Here is a 16535-nt window from a genome sequence, read left to right on the forward strand (position 1 = left end):
GCCCTGGGTTAAGTGCGGCCTGTAACCCTGGCCAAAGACCGCTCCTGCTTTCAAGGACCTCATTGTCTCATTCGGGGATAACTACTTGGAAACAATCATGTACAGACTTAAATGGGGGTGGTCCCAGAGGGAAGGCGTTTAAGTAAGGACTGGTAAAGGCTTCTTGCTGAAGGGCGGGGTCTTAATGCTCGGATACTTTACTGCCCCACCTGTTAAGTCTTTTCAGTGTTGTATTCGTTGTGACCGCGTTTGGGGTTCTCTTGGCAAAGATACTGGAGTGGTTTGTCATTTCCTTCTCCAGCTCATTTTACAGACAGGAAAACAGGCAGACAGGGTTAAGTGACCTGCCCAGGGTCACTCATCTAGGAAGAGCTTTGAAGAGGCCAGATTTGATTGAGCCCAGCTCTATCCACTAGCTACTCACCACCTACTTACCGCCCGTCAGAGTTGAGCATACTGATTTCATTGTATTGAAGCTGCTGTTAGCTCAGTTTATTACTTGTTGCCTTTTTTTAAAAAAAGAAATAGGTACTTTTCTCTTTTTTTCCCCTCCTTTTTGGAAGTCGGAAAACCAATCAAATGGAAGTGCTGGAGTTAGGGGCTTTTTAAAAAATGGCTATTTATTGGCTCATACTTCCAACATGCTTTTCAGGCACTTTCATGGTAAAATCAGCAGTGGAGATCAAGCAGTAGTAGATGGATCTACTTCATAATCAGCTGTCAACCTAGGATTGTTTCCCACACTATGCCTACTTCATTTATTACTGCCTAACAACCAGATTTTGCTTCCTCCATAGCTATGCACCCTCCCAGTCTCTCCCATTTGATCTTATTTGGGCCCGTAGACAAGTTATAACCTAATCAAAACCTGGGCACTATGCTAGCTGGTAGTACAACATCTGTTGAAACTGTACCCTTCTCTCTACATTCAGCCACTGCCTTATTTCAGGCTTTCGTCATCCCCTGCCATTGCAATAGCTTCCTAATTGTTTTCTTGTCTCAGATCTCTTTTTCTCCAGTCTTTTCTGCACACAGTTGCCAAAAGGATTATCCTGAAATGCTGGTCTGATTATGCATATCACTCCTGTACTCAGTCCTATAGCTACACATTATAGGATCAGATATTATCATAATATTTTTGTGGAAATTTTGTAATATAGATTATTAGTACAATAGTACATGTTTACAACTTATAAATAAGTACATTTTTGTATTAGGAGTATGTGCTCAAAATTTTTTTTATTGATAAGAGGTGTAAGATCAAAAAAGTTTGGAAACACTGGTCTGAATTTAGACCATTTATCTTATCAATGTCTGATAAAATTTTGTGTGTGTGTCAAGTGAAAATAGTACCTACCTACCCTACTTATATGAAACCTTACAAAGATATATTAATAACATGTAACTATAGCTATAAGTCAAGTAAATAAGTATATATTAAGTTTCTGTTATGTGATAGGGATAAATATGTGGCACAGAGCTCATAGTCTAATGGAGGAGACAACATACAAGCAACTATGTATGAAGAGATTGTATACAAGATAAATAAGAAATAATCTCAGAAGGAAGGCACTGAGAAACACTTCTTGTAGAAGGTGGGACTTTAATTGATGCTTGAGGAAAGTCAGGAAGTAGAGATGAAACAAAAATGAGAAAAATTCTTTGTTAGGAACTCAGTCCAGAATCCACCTCCCCCCAACCCCCATTTTCCATGATTCCTAACGGAAGACATTACTATCTGGTATCCTGCCATGGTAGGTTTCATACAAAAAAGACAACTTAGCAAACTGGTTGAAGGATTAAGTTCTACCCCCAAGTACTCTTTTAATGTGACCTGTCAATGTTAAGTTTCTCCTTTTTAATGAATTTATTTATGGTTAGGGTATTATCCCCATCACAAGAGTTCACAATGTTAGAGTCCCCCCCCAACCTCATCCTCCTTATCCAGTCAGTTGACAATTTGTGAAAGTTTTCCCCTCCAATCTCTTAACATCTGCTACTTGTAATTATCTTTCCATTCTAGCCATTCACCTCTTAACCTGACCTATTGCAAAGCCTCATTATTGGTCTTCTAAGCATCTCACCTCTCAATCTTTCATACAACTGCCAGAGTGATATTACTGAAGTATAGGTCTGACCATGTTACTCGAAAAGATCATGTCTCCCTTCTGCCTTTGAGATACAATAAAAATGCTTCTAACTTCATCATACCTTCCAGATTTACTACATGTCCTGTCCTCCAAAACACTTTAAATTAGCCAAACTAGTCTCCTTACTGTTCTTTACATGTTACATTCTATGTGTGCCTTGAGGCTTTCTACTCCTTTGCCTCTTAGAAGTCTTAGCCTTCCTCAACGCTTAACTCAGGCAGGAATTCCTACTCAAGGTTTTTCCTGGTCACCACTCCTCATCCTCCATTATTACCTTGTACTTTGTATTTCCTTACGTGTATACCTGTTTCACTTACGAGAATATAAATTTCTTGAGGGCTGGGGTTTTTGTTTTTGTTTTTTAATTCCGGGTTTCTTTCATGTAGTTGGTGAACAAATGCTTGCTGATTTATTAGGAACTAAATTTCTTATCAGTCTAAGCCCTCTTTTGTATTTACAGAATTGCATGCTGAGAATTTGAAGACTGAAGATGGTGTAGAGACTGGTTTATTAGGTATGAACAAAATAGGTAATTGGCTTACTTGATTTTTTGCTTTTTTCCCAGATGTGAAGTTTCCTGTGCAAATTATTAGTTAATATACAAATCAAAGTTGGGGGATTATATCAAATGATAAAACATGTTCTAAAGAAGAGTAATGGGATTCAGTCCTAACTAACCTATTTCTTTCCTTTGGTATTTACCTCGTATTTGAAAGGCATCTTATACTCATCATGTAACAGTAAATGAACACATTTCTCCTTCCCTAACAAAATAGAAAATGCCATTACTATTCTGTCACTGAATGAGAGGTAGAAAAATTACTCAATATACATTTGTTAGGCAATTTTAAGAAAAATTGGATGGAAGCATTTGAGAGAGTATCTTAAGCTATCGAAGTATACAACTATTCCCACCATCTTCCCTAAGAAGTTACTGGCTTTTCGTCTGCTCACCCTGAGAGTAAGAAATGATTAAGCCTTTCATCTGAGGCCTACTTCCCATATATCATTACTTAGGTCTAACTCCAGGAAGTTGTCTTTCAAAATCCTACCATTACTATTTTGTAATGTAACCATAAAAATTAAGTAAAAGCAAGAAAGTAACAGCAAGTTTATTTAGAAGAAAAATCCATGGCAAACTAGGAAGAAAACAAGGGCTACAATGCTGATTTTGTAGATTTCTAGAGTTACAATTCTTATATTTCTCTTAAATGGTCTCAGTAATTATACTAGCATTTATATAGCACTTTAAGGTTTGCTCCTCACAGATTAGGAAACTGAGGCCAAAAGAGGTTAAATGACTTGCCCATGGTTACTCAACTGTTAAATAACTGAGGTAGGATTTAAACTCAAGTCTTTCTGAATCCCAAATCCAGCACACTGTCCACTGTGCTACCCAGCTGACTAATTATGTACCAGCCTATTAACCAAAATATATATTGGGAAATGCTGGTCCAGGACCTTAGGTAAGTTAATGAAGATAACCTATCTTCTTACTGTCTTAAGTTTGTGTATCTGTGTATACCAGGGCTTTGGGGGAAGATAGGGATAACTGGTTTATAGACATTTATATGGATTTGTACATTGTTCCTACAAGAAAGCAATAGCACTTTGGAGCCAGAACTTAAGTTGTCACAATGCTGTGCCACTTTTTTTAATCATTTGTGCCATTTGTTTTGGGTGGATCACAGCGCTAAACTTAATAAAATAACCTGTTAGTATGCAAAATTGGTGTCCTTCAGTTTCTAATGCGTATGTTGAATATTTCTGAAAAGGAGGCAAAAGGATTTTCTTCCCCTTTGTGCTGGCACTTTCCTTTTTATATGTATTTTCTAATCAGACTTTTAAAAACGTAGTATCTGCTTTGCTCCTTGATACAACAAAAAGCATTTTCAGAAGGCTTTCAGCAAGGTGCATGTTATGCATATGTTAAGTGTTTGAGATTCTGTGACAGGTACAACCACAAAGATGAGATTGTTTATCATTCCTCCCCGTATTGGCATCAGTCAAGGTATAAGATATATTCTTCAGAAATGTTTGGGGTTGTTGTGGAGGATGTCCTGAGAAAATTCAAATAGACAAGATGGTATGGTCCTCCAGATGGTTCTGTTTGCAGATGACATTGTATTGATTGCTTGCAAATCCAGAACACAATGTAACACTTCTTAAACTTAACCACAATTTAAGAAGAACGGAAGGGTCATGAGTGGAACAAGTTTAAGAAGTCCTGTACTCTAGTACCTCTGCAATGAGATCCATGGTATATAAACTTATGTAGAGTAACCCTAATAGATGAAATAATACCATCTCAAAAGAATCAAAATGATACCAACCAATGGATTACTTAAGGTTTAAGTAGATTGTGGCATTATAGATTTGTGATCTGTGATCTGTTGCCAGAAGTGAATGACACTTAAGAAATAGTATAAAAAGCATTAGCAAGGACATGCACAACAGGAAGAGGAGTGGGCAGAAGGTAACAAATGGACAGCCTAACCATTTATTAAAAGGTAATCATTTATTATTCATTTATAAGTGATAACCTATAAGAATTAAGTGAAGACTGTCAGCATATTAGATAGTGGGTTTGTGGCAATATGGAAAAGAATCATACAGGTAAGGCATAGATGAGCTATGATTTACATTAGTGGAAATGATTCCCACATTGGAAGCATCAAAGATACCATACCTTATCACCTTTATGTATATGTCCCTTTAGTCCCTTCTCTTCCCTAAAGAAAGAGTACCCTTCTGTCTTGGTGATCCTGAGAAATAGTTTATGGCCCTCATTGTTCCTCTTTTAGGACCTCTAAAGGAGATCAGACTCCTCTACAATAAGGTTTTCAGCTGGGTTCCAGGGTTGTAAAATATTAAATACCATGTGTTCACAGAGACTCAAACTATGTCTATTTAAAGGCAATTTCACCTGCATACTGAATTGTATTAGATCTACACATAATAGATATTACTCCAAGTCACCTATCTAAAATAACTTTCTAGAATTATTAAAAATGCTATGTAAACATTCTATACAATATGATATTTTTCTTTTATAAGGAAATATGTTTATAGAGGAATTGTTGTGGGACATATATCCAAACTTAAAAATAGCCATCTATGCCATTTACCAGTTGTGTGACTTATTTTTTTCCCCTCACTGGGAAATGATCAAAAGACTTAAAGATTGACTGTTGCTTATTTGTTTATTCACAAAAGTTCCTTATAGTCTGTTAACTACTGCTTGAGTTCATCAGACTTTAAGCTAAAACAAAGCAAATATAGTCTCTAAAATAGAGCATGATTTTTCAAGAAGATAAATGAAAAACAAGATGTAGTATTCTAGTGCTAAAGTGTTGTTATTATTATTGACATTGAAACACAGAAAAGTTTCAATAGAGCTTTTTTTTTCCCCTCTAGATAACTTAGAGGATGGCCCACTTTCAGGTATCTAAAAGTGTTACCTCTCTACTACTGCTACTGAGCTCATCAAGATTTTCTCCTTCAGATTGAATCTGTCTTTAGAATCAAAAAGCTTAGAGCTGAATTATATCATAAACATCCAGTTTATCTTACAGCCAAAGATGCAGGCCAGAGAACTTTTTTGCCTGAGGTCACTTAGGAAGGACCCAAGTGTGATTTAAACCTAGATCCTCTCAAATCAAGTGCACTCTCTGTGTCACTCTGCCTCAAAATTTGTAGTGTCTACTTAGATTCAAATCTGGGTTTTCTACTAGGAAGGATGCTATACACATTATACAACAAACTGGAACATAATGCATAAGACCCTAAGACTTGTCAGGTGTGTACCATCTATATGAATAATAATGTGATTTCTCTTTGTTTTTGGTCAAAAATGTCTCAATTTAAGCTACTGCAGCTATGAAAATGTGAAGTGTCATTATATAAATTTAGCAGTCTTATAAATTCACATTCCAAAGTAGTTCATCCTAAAGTGCTATGTTGTTAATAATGGTGACAGCTTTTAAAAATTGTATGAGATATCTGTCCCATATGGTAAGATAATATAGTATAATGTCTTAAAGTAGTGCCTTCCAAGTGGCTTAAAGTATTTCCCCAGATATAAACTGTCCTCACAATATGGGTAAAGAAACTGAAGACTTAAAGGTAGGTTATAATATCCTCAAGGTCATATGGGGATCAATCAACTAAGTGGTTTTGTTTTGTTCTTAACCTAGTATATGCATAACACTGCTCAGCTGGTAGTGGGGGCAGAGGAGTGTTTCAAAAATAATTGTAAGAAATAGTACCTGCCCTCAATGATATTTTAGTCTCCTGAGATGATAAAGCAATCATTAAGAACAACACACATTTATGTATTAATTTAAGGTATATGAAGTGTAACTCAAAGGCTTTGTGAGGTTGATAATGCAAACAAAAGTCAACTTTATAACACTATATCAAAAATGTTATAAAATTATTTTTTAAATCACATAGGTGTTCTAGAAACTACATCTTTTAGACTTGGTGTCTTTATATATACGATAGGGTTGTACTTGGACTCTCCAAAAGAATTGTATAAATGAATTATTAGTATTTGTGATAATTAGAAAATAAAGCTAAGTTGCTTGTTTCTGAGCAGTCATGTAAAGTTACTAGTCAAGTCTTTCAAGATATTTCATTTACTGGCCCAATTCTGGGTTCTATAAAAATTGACGCCACAAGGTATGATTGAACAGATCTCATAGACTGTAGATATCAAGCCCAAGCCAAGATTCTTTCCACATAGACTTTGTGTGTTAACTATATTAATTGGTGAGTTAACTATTAATTCGTAAAAGTTCAATACTTAGCCATTATTCAAAGCAGGAAGGACATCTATGAGAAATATCAAGGAGGATGACCTGGCAAGAAAGTGTTGTAAATGGAGTTTGATAGGTAGAATTGATCTACATTATAGAAGATATTAAAAACAACAAGATAGAAAAAATTGGACTGTGCTAAAGGGAGCTACTTTAGATTCTTCAGCTGGGAATTGAAACTGTTTCAGGATTTTATGGGAGTGACTGGAAAGCTATTAAGATAGTCCAAGTATAAGAGGACATGTTTCTGTTTTAGAGTGGTAGCAGCAGGAGCTAAGAGTAAAGTGCAAATTCAAGATACATTTCAAAGAAGAAGCTAGACTTGGTGACATTGGACTTAGTAACTTGTGTCCAGTGACTCATGAATGGCTTTTTCTGCTAGGCTCTCAGTTTAACTGGGTTATGGTAGAGATTCCTAATAATAAAATCTAGTCTACATCTAGTTCCATTTTGGAAAGTTCTGTAGAGTTAGGATATGGAACAGGAGCATATGTATGTTTTCACTTCAAGAAATTAAATTGAGTCAAATTGAAATACTAATTTATTTGGAGTTGTAGAAAATTAAATCCTGGTTTTTCTTTTATAAAGTAGAAGGGCAGAAATACTTGAGATACTGGATATTGTAGGAACCAGGTAAAATGAATCCATATAAAATCACTTCTACGTTTGTATCACAGACAAATGGACCATACACCAGTGGGGCAAGTACAGACAGATTCCTGACAATGTCAATGGACTGATTGGAAGTAGAGATCTGATAGAGCTAAGTGGACACATTCCTAGTTTTAGGAAGGGAAATGTGGCCTGGGACAAAGGTAGGGGAGGCAATAGAATTAGCAACCCTAAAGCGGAAGTGACAGCCCAACAGAATGTTTTTATATCCATTAGCTGGACAACAGGGAAAAGGTATTGGCTCTTTACTATTTTTTACTGGCAGATGGGGTTTGTTAGTTTTTTTTTTCCTTCCTAAATTCACCCTTTTTTTGTGATTGGCAGAGAGGAAAGGAAAATTGATGAAGATAGAAAAATAATAAAAGGTTTTTATTAAAAGTACTGGGTGAAAAAAAATTTGAAAAGAATGGTACAGGTTATTGGCATTGTATGATAATAGTTTTAAAACAAGAAGTGACCTTAGAAGTTGTGGAGCCCAAACCCTTCATTTTATAGATAAGGATCTGAGACTCAGATGTTAAGTAAATCCCACAGTTACACAAGAAGGTAGAAGCAGAATTAGGATTTAACCTACTGTGCCACACTAATTCAAGCCAAATATATATTAAAAATTAATTTCATAAACCTATGGAAAATTAAAATTGCATAAAGGATTCATTTCGGAAATGCAGTTGGAAAAATTTGTTGGTGATAGAAAAAATAAGCTTGAAGTCACTTCCCTCTAATACATTAAATTTCAGCTACCTGATAGCATTGAAATTCAGCTACCTGGTAATGTTGAAAATTATTTTTTTTTAAATTAGAAGAATAACAATTATGAAAGGGAGGGTAATCTATCAAATAATGGGAATGAAGTAGGTTCAAGATGCTGGGTTTTATAACATTTCTATATAGTAACAACATTAAAAATGGGACTATTTCAAAAATAACAAAAACATCAAAATTACAAGGGACTGGTAAAAACAGTAGAGCAAAATCCAGTTCCTAAAGAAACTGTTTATAAAAGGATATGAATTGACAATTTATAAAAGGGAACAAATTTATAATTTTTTAAAATGTTCAGTTATGTTTTACTCTTCCTAACTCCAGTTGGGGTTTTCTTGGCAAAAGATACTAGAGTGGTTTGCCATTTCTCCAGCTCATTTTACAGATAGATGAGGATACTGAGGAAAAGAGGGTTAAGTGACTTACTCAGGGTCACACAGCTAGTAAGTATCTAAGGGCGGATTTGAACCCGGGAAGATGGCTTCCTTCTTCCAGGCCTGGCACTCTAGCCACTTAGCTTCCCATAAAAAATTTGGATCAATTTTAAGATGATAATTTTGATGGGGCAGGTCAGCAGCATAATTATACCCTCTGGTCCAATATTCCATTATTGGAAATATGTTCAGAGTATTATCAAAAAGTTAAAGTTTATTGCAACATTTTAAAATTTCATTTTTCCAATTACATACAAAAATGATTTTTAGTATTCTCTGAAAAAGACTTTTTGAGTTCCAAATTCTCCCTCACCCTCTTCCCTAACATGGTAAACAATTTGATATAGATTGTACATGTGCAATCATGGAAACATTCCCATATTAGTCATGTTGTGAAAGAAAAGAGATTTTTTTAAAAGCCATGAAAAAATAAAGTAAAAAATAGTATGTTTTTATCTGAATTCGGACTCCGTAAGTTTTTTCTCTGGAGGTGGGATAGCACTTTTCATAAGTCCTTCTGAATTGCCTTAGATCTTTGTATTGCTGAGAATAGCTAAGTCATTCAGAGTTGATAACCATATAATATTGCTGTTACTTTGTATGTATAATGTTCTGGTTCTGCTCACTACATTTTGTATCAGTTCATGTAAGTAGGTTTTTCTGAAAGCATCCTGCTCATCATTTCTTATAGCACAGTAGTATTCCATGGTAATCATATGCCACAACTTGTTCACCCATTCCCCAATTGAAAGTTATCCCCTTAATTTCCAATTCTTTGCCACCACAAAAAGAGCTATAGTGACATTATTATTACAAAAACTAGAAATAGCCAATGTTCCAATGTTAAATAATTGAGGAATGGCTGAACAAATTGTGATTATATTCAAGGATGAGCAATATAAAGATGTTTTTGTAGATACCCATGTGAAATTACAGTTGTGAGAAGAAATGAACCAAATCTGTTTCATTTATTTTTATCTTCAACACTTCGCATAGTACCTTGGAAGTAGATGCTTAATTAAGTCGGTAATCAAAGAGCTTCCTGAGTACTTGGTACTGTTAAATAACTGGGAATTCAAAGAAAAACTCAAGACAGTCCCTGCCCTCAAGGAGCTAACTGCTAATGGAGGAAACAACTTGTGAAACACTGTGTGCAAACACTATATACAGGATAAGTACTTGTTGATTAATAGAGACTACATTGACTACAACTACATAAAAAGAAATATGGATATACTTTATATAGATGAATAAGAACATTTGTGGACACTTAAGAAGTTAATCCAGAAATATTTGAATATAGTTATGAGCATATTTGTTAAATGTTTAAGTCATAATTCTTTAATATGTAATTATTCTTGTGCAGAAGTAGCTTTCAGAAACCAGATTTAGATTAAATATAGGAGATGGGACTAGATATGTGATTTCACTGTGATTTTCCAATGAGAAAATTACCCCTCTTAAGTGACTGCTTTGTGCCAGACACTGCTAGGCTCTGGGGTACAAAGAAAGCAAAAGATAGTTCCAGCCTTTAAGGAGCTCACAATCTAATGGGGGAGATGAGGGAAAGGACTGCCAACAATCTGTTTGCAGATTAAATGAGAAATAACAGATGGGGAATGACTTCCTATACAAGGTTTTATTTAAGCTGGATTTGGAAGAAGAGGCAGGTATGAGGAGGTAGAGCCCCAGAGAAAATACCCAGGGAGGAGAGGTGGAGTAACTTGTTTGAGGAACAGGAAGGAGGCCAGTAACATTGGATGGAAGAGTGTAAGAAGTACAGGGTGGTAATGTCTGAAAATGTGGAAGGTATGTTTTGAAGGGCTTTGGGACAACACGGCTTCTTGTAGTTTATCCTATAGGGGATAGGGAGCTCATGAGAGTTTATTGAGTTGCAGTGGGAAGGGTGGGGGGAGGTTGGGGGATATGGTCAGATTTGCTCTTTAGGAAAATCACTGGTAGCAGAATGGAGGATGAGCTGGAATGGGGAGAGACTTAAGGCAGGCAGCCACACCAGCAGGCTATTTCAGTAGTCCAAGTGGAAAATGAAGGTTTACACCTGGGTGGTAGCAGTATCTAGGGAGAAAACAGGGAAGGCTGATGTTAGGTGAAGTCTACAAGGCTTGCTACAGGTTGGATGGGAGGAGGGGTAGAGTAGCAAATGATAGGAATCGAGATTGCTAACCTGAGGGGCTGGCAATGTTTAATCCTCCTTCAGCTAGCTACATTCTAAAAGACCATATTCCTAGCATAATTCTGGAATTTGGGTGGGTAGGTGGTGCCAAGTATGAGAAGTTATTGCCACCTCAATAGTAATAGAGAAGTTTGGGAGTGGGGTGGGTTTAGGGGGAAAGATAAGTTCAGTTTTGGACATGGTGAGTATAAGATGTCTACTAGACAGTTTGAGAAGTCAGGTAGTTAGATGTTTGAGACTGGGGATCACCAGTAGAGAGATTAGCATTGAATAAATAAATTTGAGATCGTCAGCATAGATAATTGATCTGTGGCTTCTTTGCAACTTCTAGTATTAAGAGAATTTTCTGTGTACCAAAACCCTGCATCACAGCCAGTTTGTCAGAAGTAGAACCTAGACATCTCATTTCCCACCAGCTGTGCTTATTTTGGATTTATTTTTTGACCTCACTGTGCCTCTAGTAAATTCCTTTTTGGGAAATCTCATCTTTAAAGATCCAATCAGCTTTGGTATTCACGCCTCATGAAACCTAACTCTGGAGGATTAAGTCATGTACTTCCTCTTCAGCTTTCTTTTGTGTCGTATTCCTCTATTAAATTGTGAGCTCTTTGACAACTGGGATTGTTTTTGCCTTTCTTTGCATTCCCAACGCTCATCACTGTGCCTGCTCTTAGTAGATGCTTAATAAATGCTTATTGACTGTCGACCCAGGTCTTTCTGACTTTGATTTGGAATCAAAATCAGTTCACTAGATCACTTGCTTCTCTATTGAATACAAGTAGTCCCAAGTTTACAAAGAACCCATACGTTCAAACTACTGTTCCAAATGTGGTAGTGCTGATGTTCTCCCCTTATGCCTCAATCCTATATCCTTTACAATCATTGTTCAAAAGAACTTGGATAGTGTGTGTGTGCGTGTATGTGTATGAGAGAAGGAATTCTGTGGTATTGAAAATGGCAAAAAAAAAAAAAATGCAGGTGCCAAATGCAGGTAGTTGGTACCAACTACCCACCCATATTCCAGAATTATGCTAGGAAGAAATAGTCTTTTAGAATGTAGCTAGCTGAAGAAGGATTAAGCATTGCCAGTCATTCAGACCAATAATTTATTCCTATCTAGCTGAGATGAATGATGAAATGGATGTTTTGATTCGGTAGAGGGGAGATCATTTTGCAACACTAAGATACAGAGCAAGCCTGAGTAGGGTTGCTCTGTTGGGGAACGTAAGGGAAAGAGGGAGCTGAGCACTGAGGGAGGGGCTTGAGGAGGTAGTTAAAAAAGGTAAACATTAATAAGCTAAGGGTCAGCTCGAATACTGATGAAGGGAAATAGAAATTATTTTCTTCTTCCCCATTGCACTGCATCCATCCCCTTTCCGTTCCCAGAACTCAGATAATTAGTATTATAGTTCAGCTATATTAATAATAGATTCTTGACATTGTTTCTTTGGGGAAACATTTTGAATTACAAATGAATATCCAAAAGGTCTTGTGAAACAACTGGTTTTGAAACAACTGATAAATTGGAAACTATATAGGTTGGTGACTGCCTATTTTCAAATATAGAGCAAGATTACATAAGCTTGGGATTGCTTTTAGCTACTCTCTCTCCTATTAGGATAAAGATTTGAAGGTGAAAAGGGAAAAATCCTTAAATGTGTTAGTTATAGAAAGTGCACTCTAGAGTGCAGATGTGACTTTCTTGGACTTGGAGTTAGGAAAATGTGGGTTTGAATCTGTTCTGACATTTTCTTAATGAACCTGGACAATGATTCTGAACCTCACTTATTGAGCCAGCTCCCAAGGACTTATCTGTTGAGATAAGAGGATTGGAAAGGTGAGAGTTGTGAGAATCAAATGAGATCCTAAATTTGAAGTGCCCAGCAAACCTTTCAGTGCCGTTGTCAGCATGAGCTATTCTGTAAATTGTAGGAGAGTTGCCAGGCTTTATCAGGGGAGGGCGTTTCTATACCAGTTGTTAACTGTATCCACTTAGTGTGGTAGAAAGGACCCCACCCTCCAAAAAGTGCCATTATAAGGAGTAATGGCACCAAAGAAAGTGTAAAGTACCAAGTATAGGGATGATAGAGGAAGTTAGGAAGAGTCAATACATCTTGATAGTATGAAGTTATAACTTTGATTTTTATGCTTTTTTGTTTAACAAAGAAATTTCAAGTATAATTTTACTAATTTCTGCTACTTTTGATTAACTTATGTCTCTATAGTAGTAACATTTCTCTATTACTCATTCGTGGCTTCAGTTAAACTTTATACTGACATGTAGGTCAGAAGAAAGCAAAGTTGTAATTTAGATACTGATTTGAGTAAAATTGGGCTCAAGAGTTTTAAAACTTCTAAGACTTTTTTCTTCTCTCTCCCTTTCTCTCTTATTAAGGATTCTGGACTTTGTTTGTTATATCCTTAACAGCAGGATTCTCATGTTGCAGTTTTTCTTGGACAGTGACTTATTTTGATTCTTTTGAACCTGGAATGTTCCCTCCTACTCCTCTTTCACCAGCAAAGTTCAAGTAAGTATTTTTGTCTTTAGATGTTGCTTTTTTTGTCCTTTTCTGTCTGGGAAGGAAATTAAATAGGAGTAAACAGAAGCCTGCATTATTTTTGAAGTGATTCGCAGGTCCAAATTGTCCATCCATAAAACGTATGTGAAGCAAGTTATTTAGTTCATATGCTTTAGTTTTGCCTGTAAAAAATGAACTTGAATATAACATAGACTGTGTCTAGTTAATTGTTTGGCTCTGCTGCATGACTTAGCAGGTTATCTTCATAACAAAGCCAAAGAATTGACTAGAGGCAGAATCTTTACTATTTTCATACACATACACACATCCCTAATTATTGTTAAGGATTTGGAATTCATGCCATAAGTGGCATGAAAAAATCTGTTTTGTAAATTTGCAAGTATGGATACCTGATTGCTTATGATATAAATACTATTTAAAGTATATCTATGTTACTGGGGTGTTGAATTATAATGTGATAGTTTGTGCTGTTGTCATTATCATCAATATCATCTGCCTAGCCTACCCCATAGGGTGTGTTCATGAAAATGAAATGAGAAAATGTTCTGTGAGAAAATGTCCAATCGAAGGGCCACACATAAGGATCTCGAGGGCTACGTGTGGCCTGCAGGCCACAGATTGCCCACCCCTGTCCTAATGTGTTGTTTGGTTGTTATTTTGTGGGATAGGGGAAAGTACTCAATGACTGAGTTGAATATTACCTGTTTATTTCAGAAATAGGAACTCTATGTCTGTCCTTCACCTTCTGTCTTCAGAAATTTGCCCTCTTTATCATCAACTTTTCCCTTCAGCTTCTCCTTACGTACTAGTTTCTTTTCTACTGCCTTCAAACTTCCTAAATCTTACTCATCTTAAGAAGCTATTGTCCTATAGATACTAGAGGCACTTAGGTGATGCAGTGGATAGAGAGCTGGGCTTGGAGTCAAGAAGACCAAAGTACAAATCCAGATACTTTTTAGCTGTGTGACCCTGAGCAAGTCATTTAACTTCTGTCCGCCTCAGTTTCTTCAATTTTAAAATGAGAATAATAACACCTACCTCCCACAGTTGTTGTGAGAATCATAAATGAGATGATTTTTTTAAAGAGCTTAGCATAGTACCTGACACATAGTAGGTACTTAGTAAATGCTTGTTCCCTCCCTTTCTCTATGTCTTTCCTCCCTTTATTTTTAAAAAATAAACTTATTTATTTTTACATGCATTTATAATCTGTTCCACTATCCTTTGCCCCTTCCTCTCTAAACAACCCCCAAATGAAAATCAATACCTTTATTGTGAATACATAGTCTTGCAAAACAATTTTCCCATTATCTCTCCATTTTAAGTTAATAACTTCTATGGCAGAAAATGAGTGGCATGTTTCATTTTTATTCTTCTGGTCTCATGGTTTATCGTTGAATTAATTGAGTTCTTAAAGTCTTTCAAAATTGTTGTTTTCTACAGTGTTGCTGTCGTATAAATTGTTCTCCAAATTCTCACTTTGATTTGTTTTAGTTTACAAATGTCTTCCCATATTCCTCTGAAGCTGTCTTTTTTTTTTCTGTCCCATTATTTCTATATACCATAATTCCTTTAGTCATTTACCAGTAGCTTTCCTTCCTTAGCCAGACTTGTAGAAAAAACTGTCTAGACTTGTTACCCCTCCTTCCTTTCCTCTCTTCAACTCTTTGCAGTCTGGGTTCTCACTTCATCACTCAACTGAAACTACTTTTCTGTCTCAGTTGCATGTAAATGGTCTTTTCTCAGTTTTCATTCTTTTTGACTTCTCTCTTGCATTTGATATTGTCGACCATCTTATCCTTCTGGATTCTGTCTACTCTCTGGGTTTTTACAACAGTGCTATCTCCTCTCATATCACCAGTGGCCTTTTGGAAATTTTAAACTGGACATCTTAGACTTAACATGTCCAAAAAGAGAATTTATTTCTCCCCACCTTCCAAACTTTCCTATTTATATAGAAAATAGTACCATTCTTCCAGTTTCCCAGTTTATAACATTAGTGTTATCTTAAGTCTTCATTCTCCCTTACCCAAAACATCCAACTCAATCTGACTGTTTCTGTCTACATAACATCTTTGAATCTCTCATTTCTACTACCATACCAGCCCATTTTTCCTGTTGGAGAGTTTTAAGGCTTCTATTTAGGGATTACCTTAGGCTGGCCATGCGTCACTCTCCTCTTCACTGGGCTGCTGACTCTCCTGGACTTCATCACCCTAACTCAGCTGCCTTCCCACCCTGGAACATCGTTCCACCATGCCAGCCCTTTTCTCCCATTGGTGAATTCTTTCTGTCAGTCTCCATTTGGGGGATATGCCCAGGGCAGCCATACTTCATTCATTTTTCTGGCTCTGCAGACTTTGCCATTTTGCCCTTTTGTGGGTATCTTCTACTCACTCCAAACTCCTTTTTAGGTCTTCTCTATGTGTTGTCTTCCTCTATTAGAAAGTATGCTCTTTGAGGAAAGAGGCTGTCTATATTTTTGTTTTGTTTTTGTTTTATATCTTCAGTGCTTTAGCACAGTGCCTGAGCTCTTAATAAAGGCTCATTGCCGTATCTACTTGCCTCACCACCACCTGAGTTCAAGCGTTTATGACCTCTCACTTAAACTCTTCCTCAAGTCTCTCCCCACTCTAAGCCATCCTCCATACGGCCGCCAAAGTGATTTTTCTTAATAAGGATGGATCTGACCTCATCACTCCCCTCCCCCATTGGCTTTTTATTGCCTCTATAATGAAATATAAACTCCTTAGTTTGGTTTTTAATGACTTCACAATCAGTTCTCAACGTATCTCTGTAGCCTCATTGTGTTATCTTTCCTTCTCTATTTTATAATCCAGACAAATTGGCCTTCTCTATGTTCCTCACATAAGGTAACTCCATCTCTCATCTCTGTGCCTTTGTTCTAGGAGCCCCTCATACCTGGGATGCTCTTATTTCTTAAGTAGGCCTTATAGAGT

At 36.5% G+C, this 16535-nt stretch overlaps 1 protein-coding gene across 2 annotated transcripts in view; it reads left to right on the top strand.

The window, feature by feature from the left end:
* The window catches only part of ARL6IP6 (ADP ribosylation factor like GTPase 6 interacting protein 6), a 51377-nt gene that overhangs the window by 524 nt on the left and 34318 nt on the right, over positions 1-16535 (top strand). Inside the window, exons 2-3 of one of the 2 annotated variants that reach the window (XM_036744686.1) lie at positions 2611-2664; positions 13431-13563. In XM_036744686.1, the coding sequence (XP_036600581.1) occupies positions 2611-2664; positions 13431-13563 (187 nt within the window). Of the gene's footprint in view, positions 1-2610; positions 2680-13430; positions 13564-16535 lie in introns of both variants that reach the window. The other variant, XM_036744685.1, reaches the window with a different exon arrangement.

This window comes from Trichosurus vulpecula, chromosome 2 (assembly GCF_011100635.1).
Source record: "Trichosurus vulpecula isolate mTriVul1 chromosome 2, mTriVul1.pri, whole genome shotgun sequence".
Taxonomy (NCBI): domain Eukaryota; kingdom Metazoa; phylum Chordata; class Mammalia; order Diprotodontia; family Phalangeridae; genus Trichosurus; species Trichosurus vulpecula.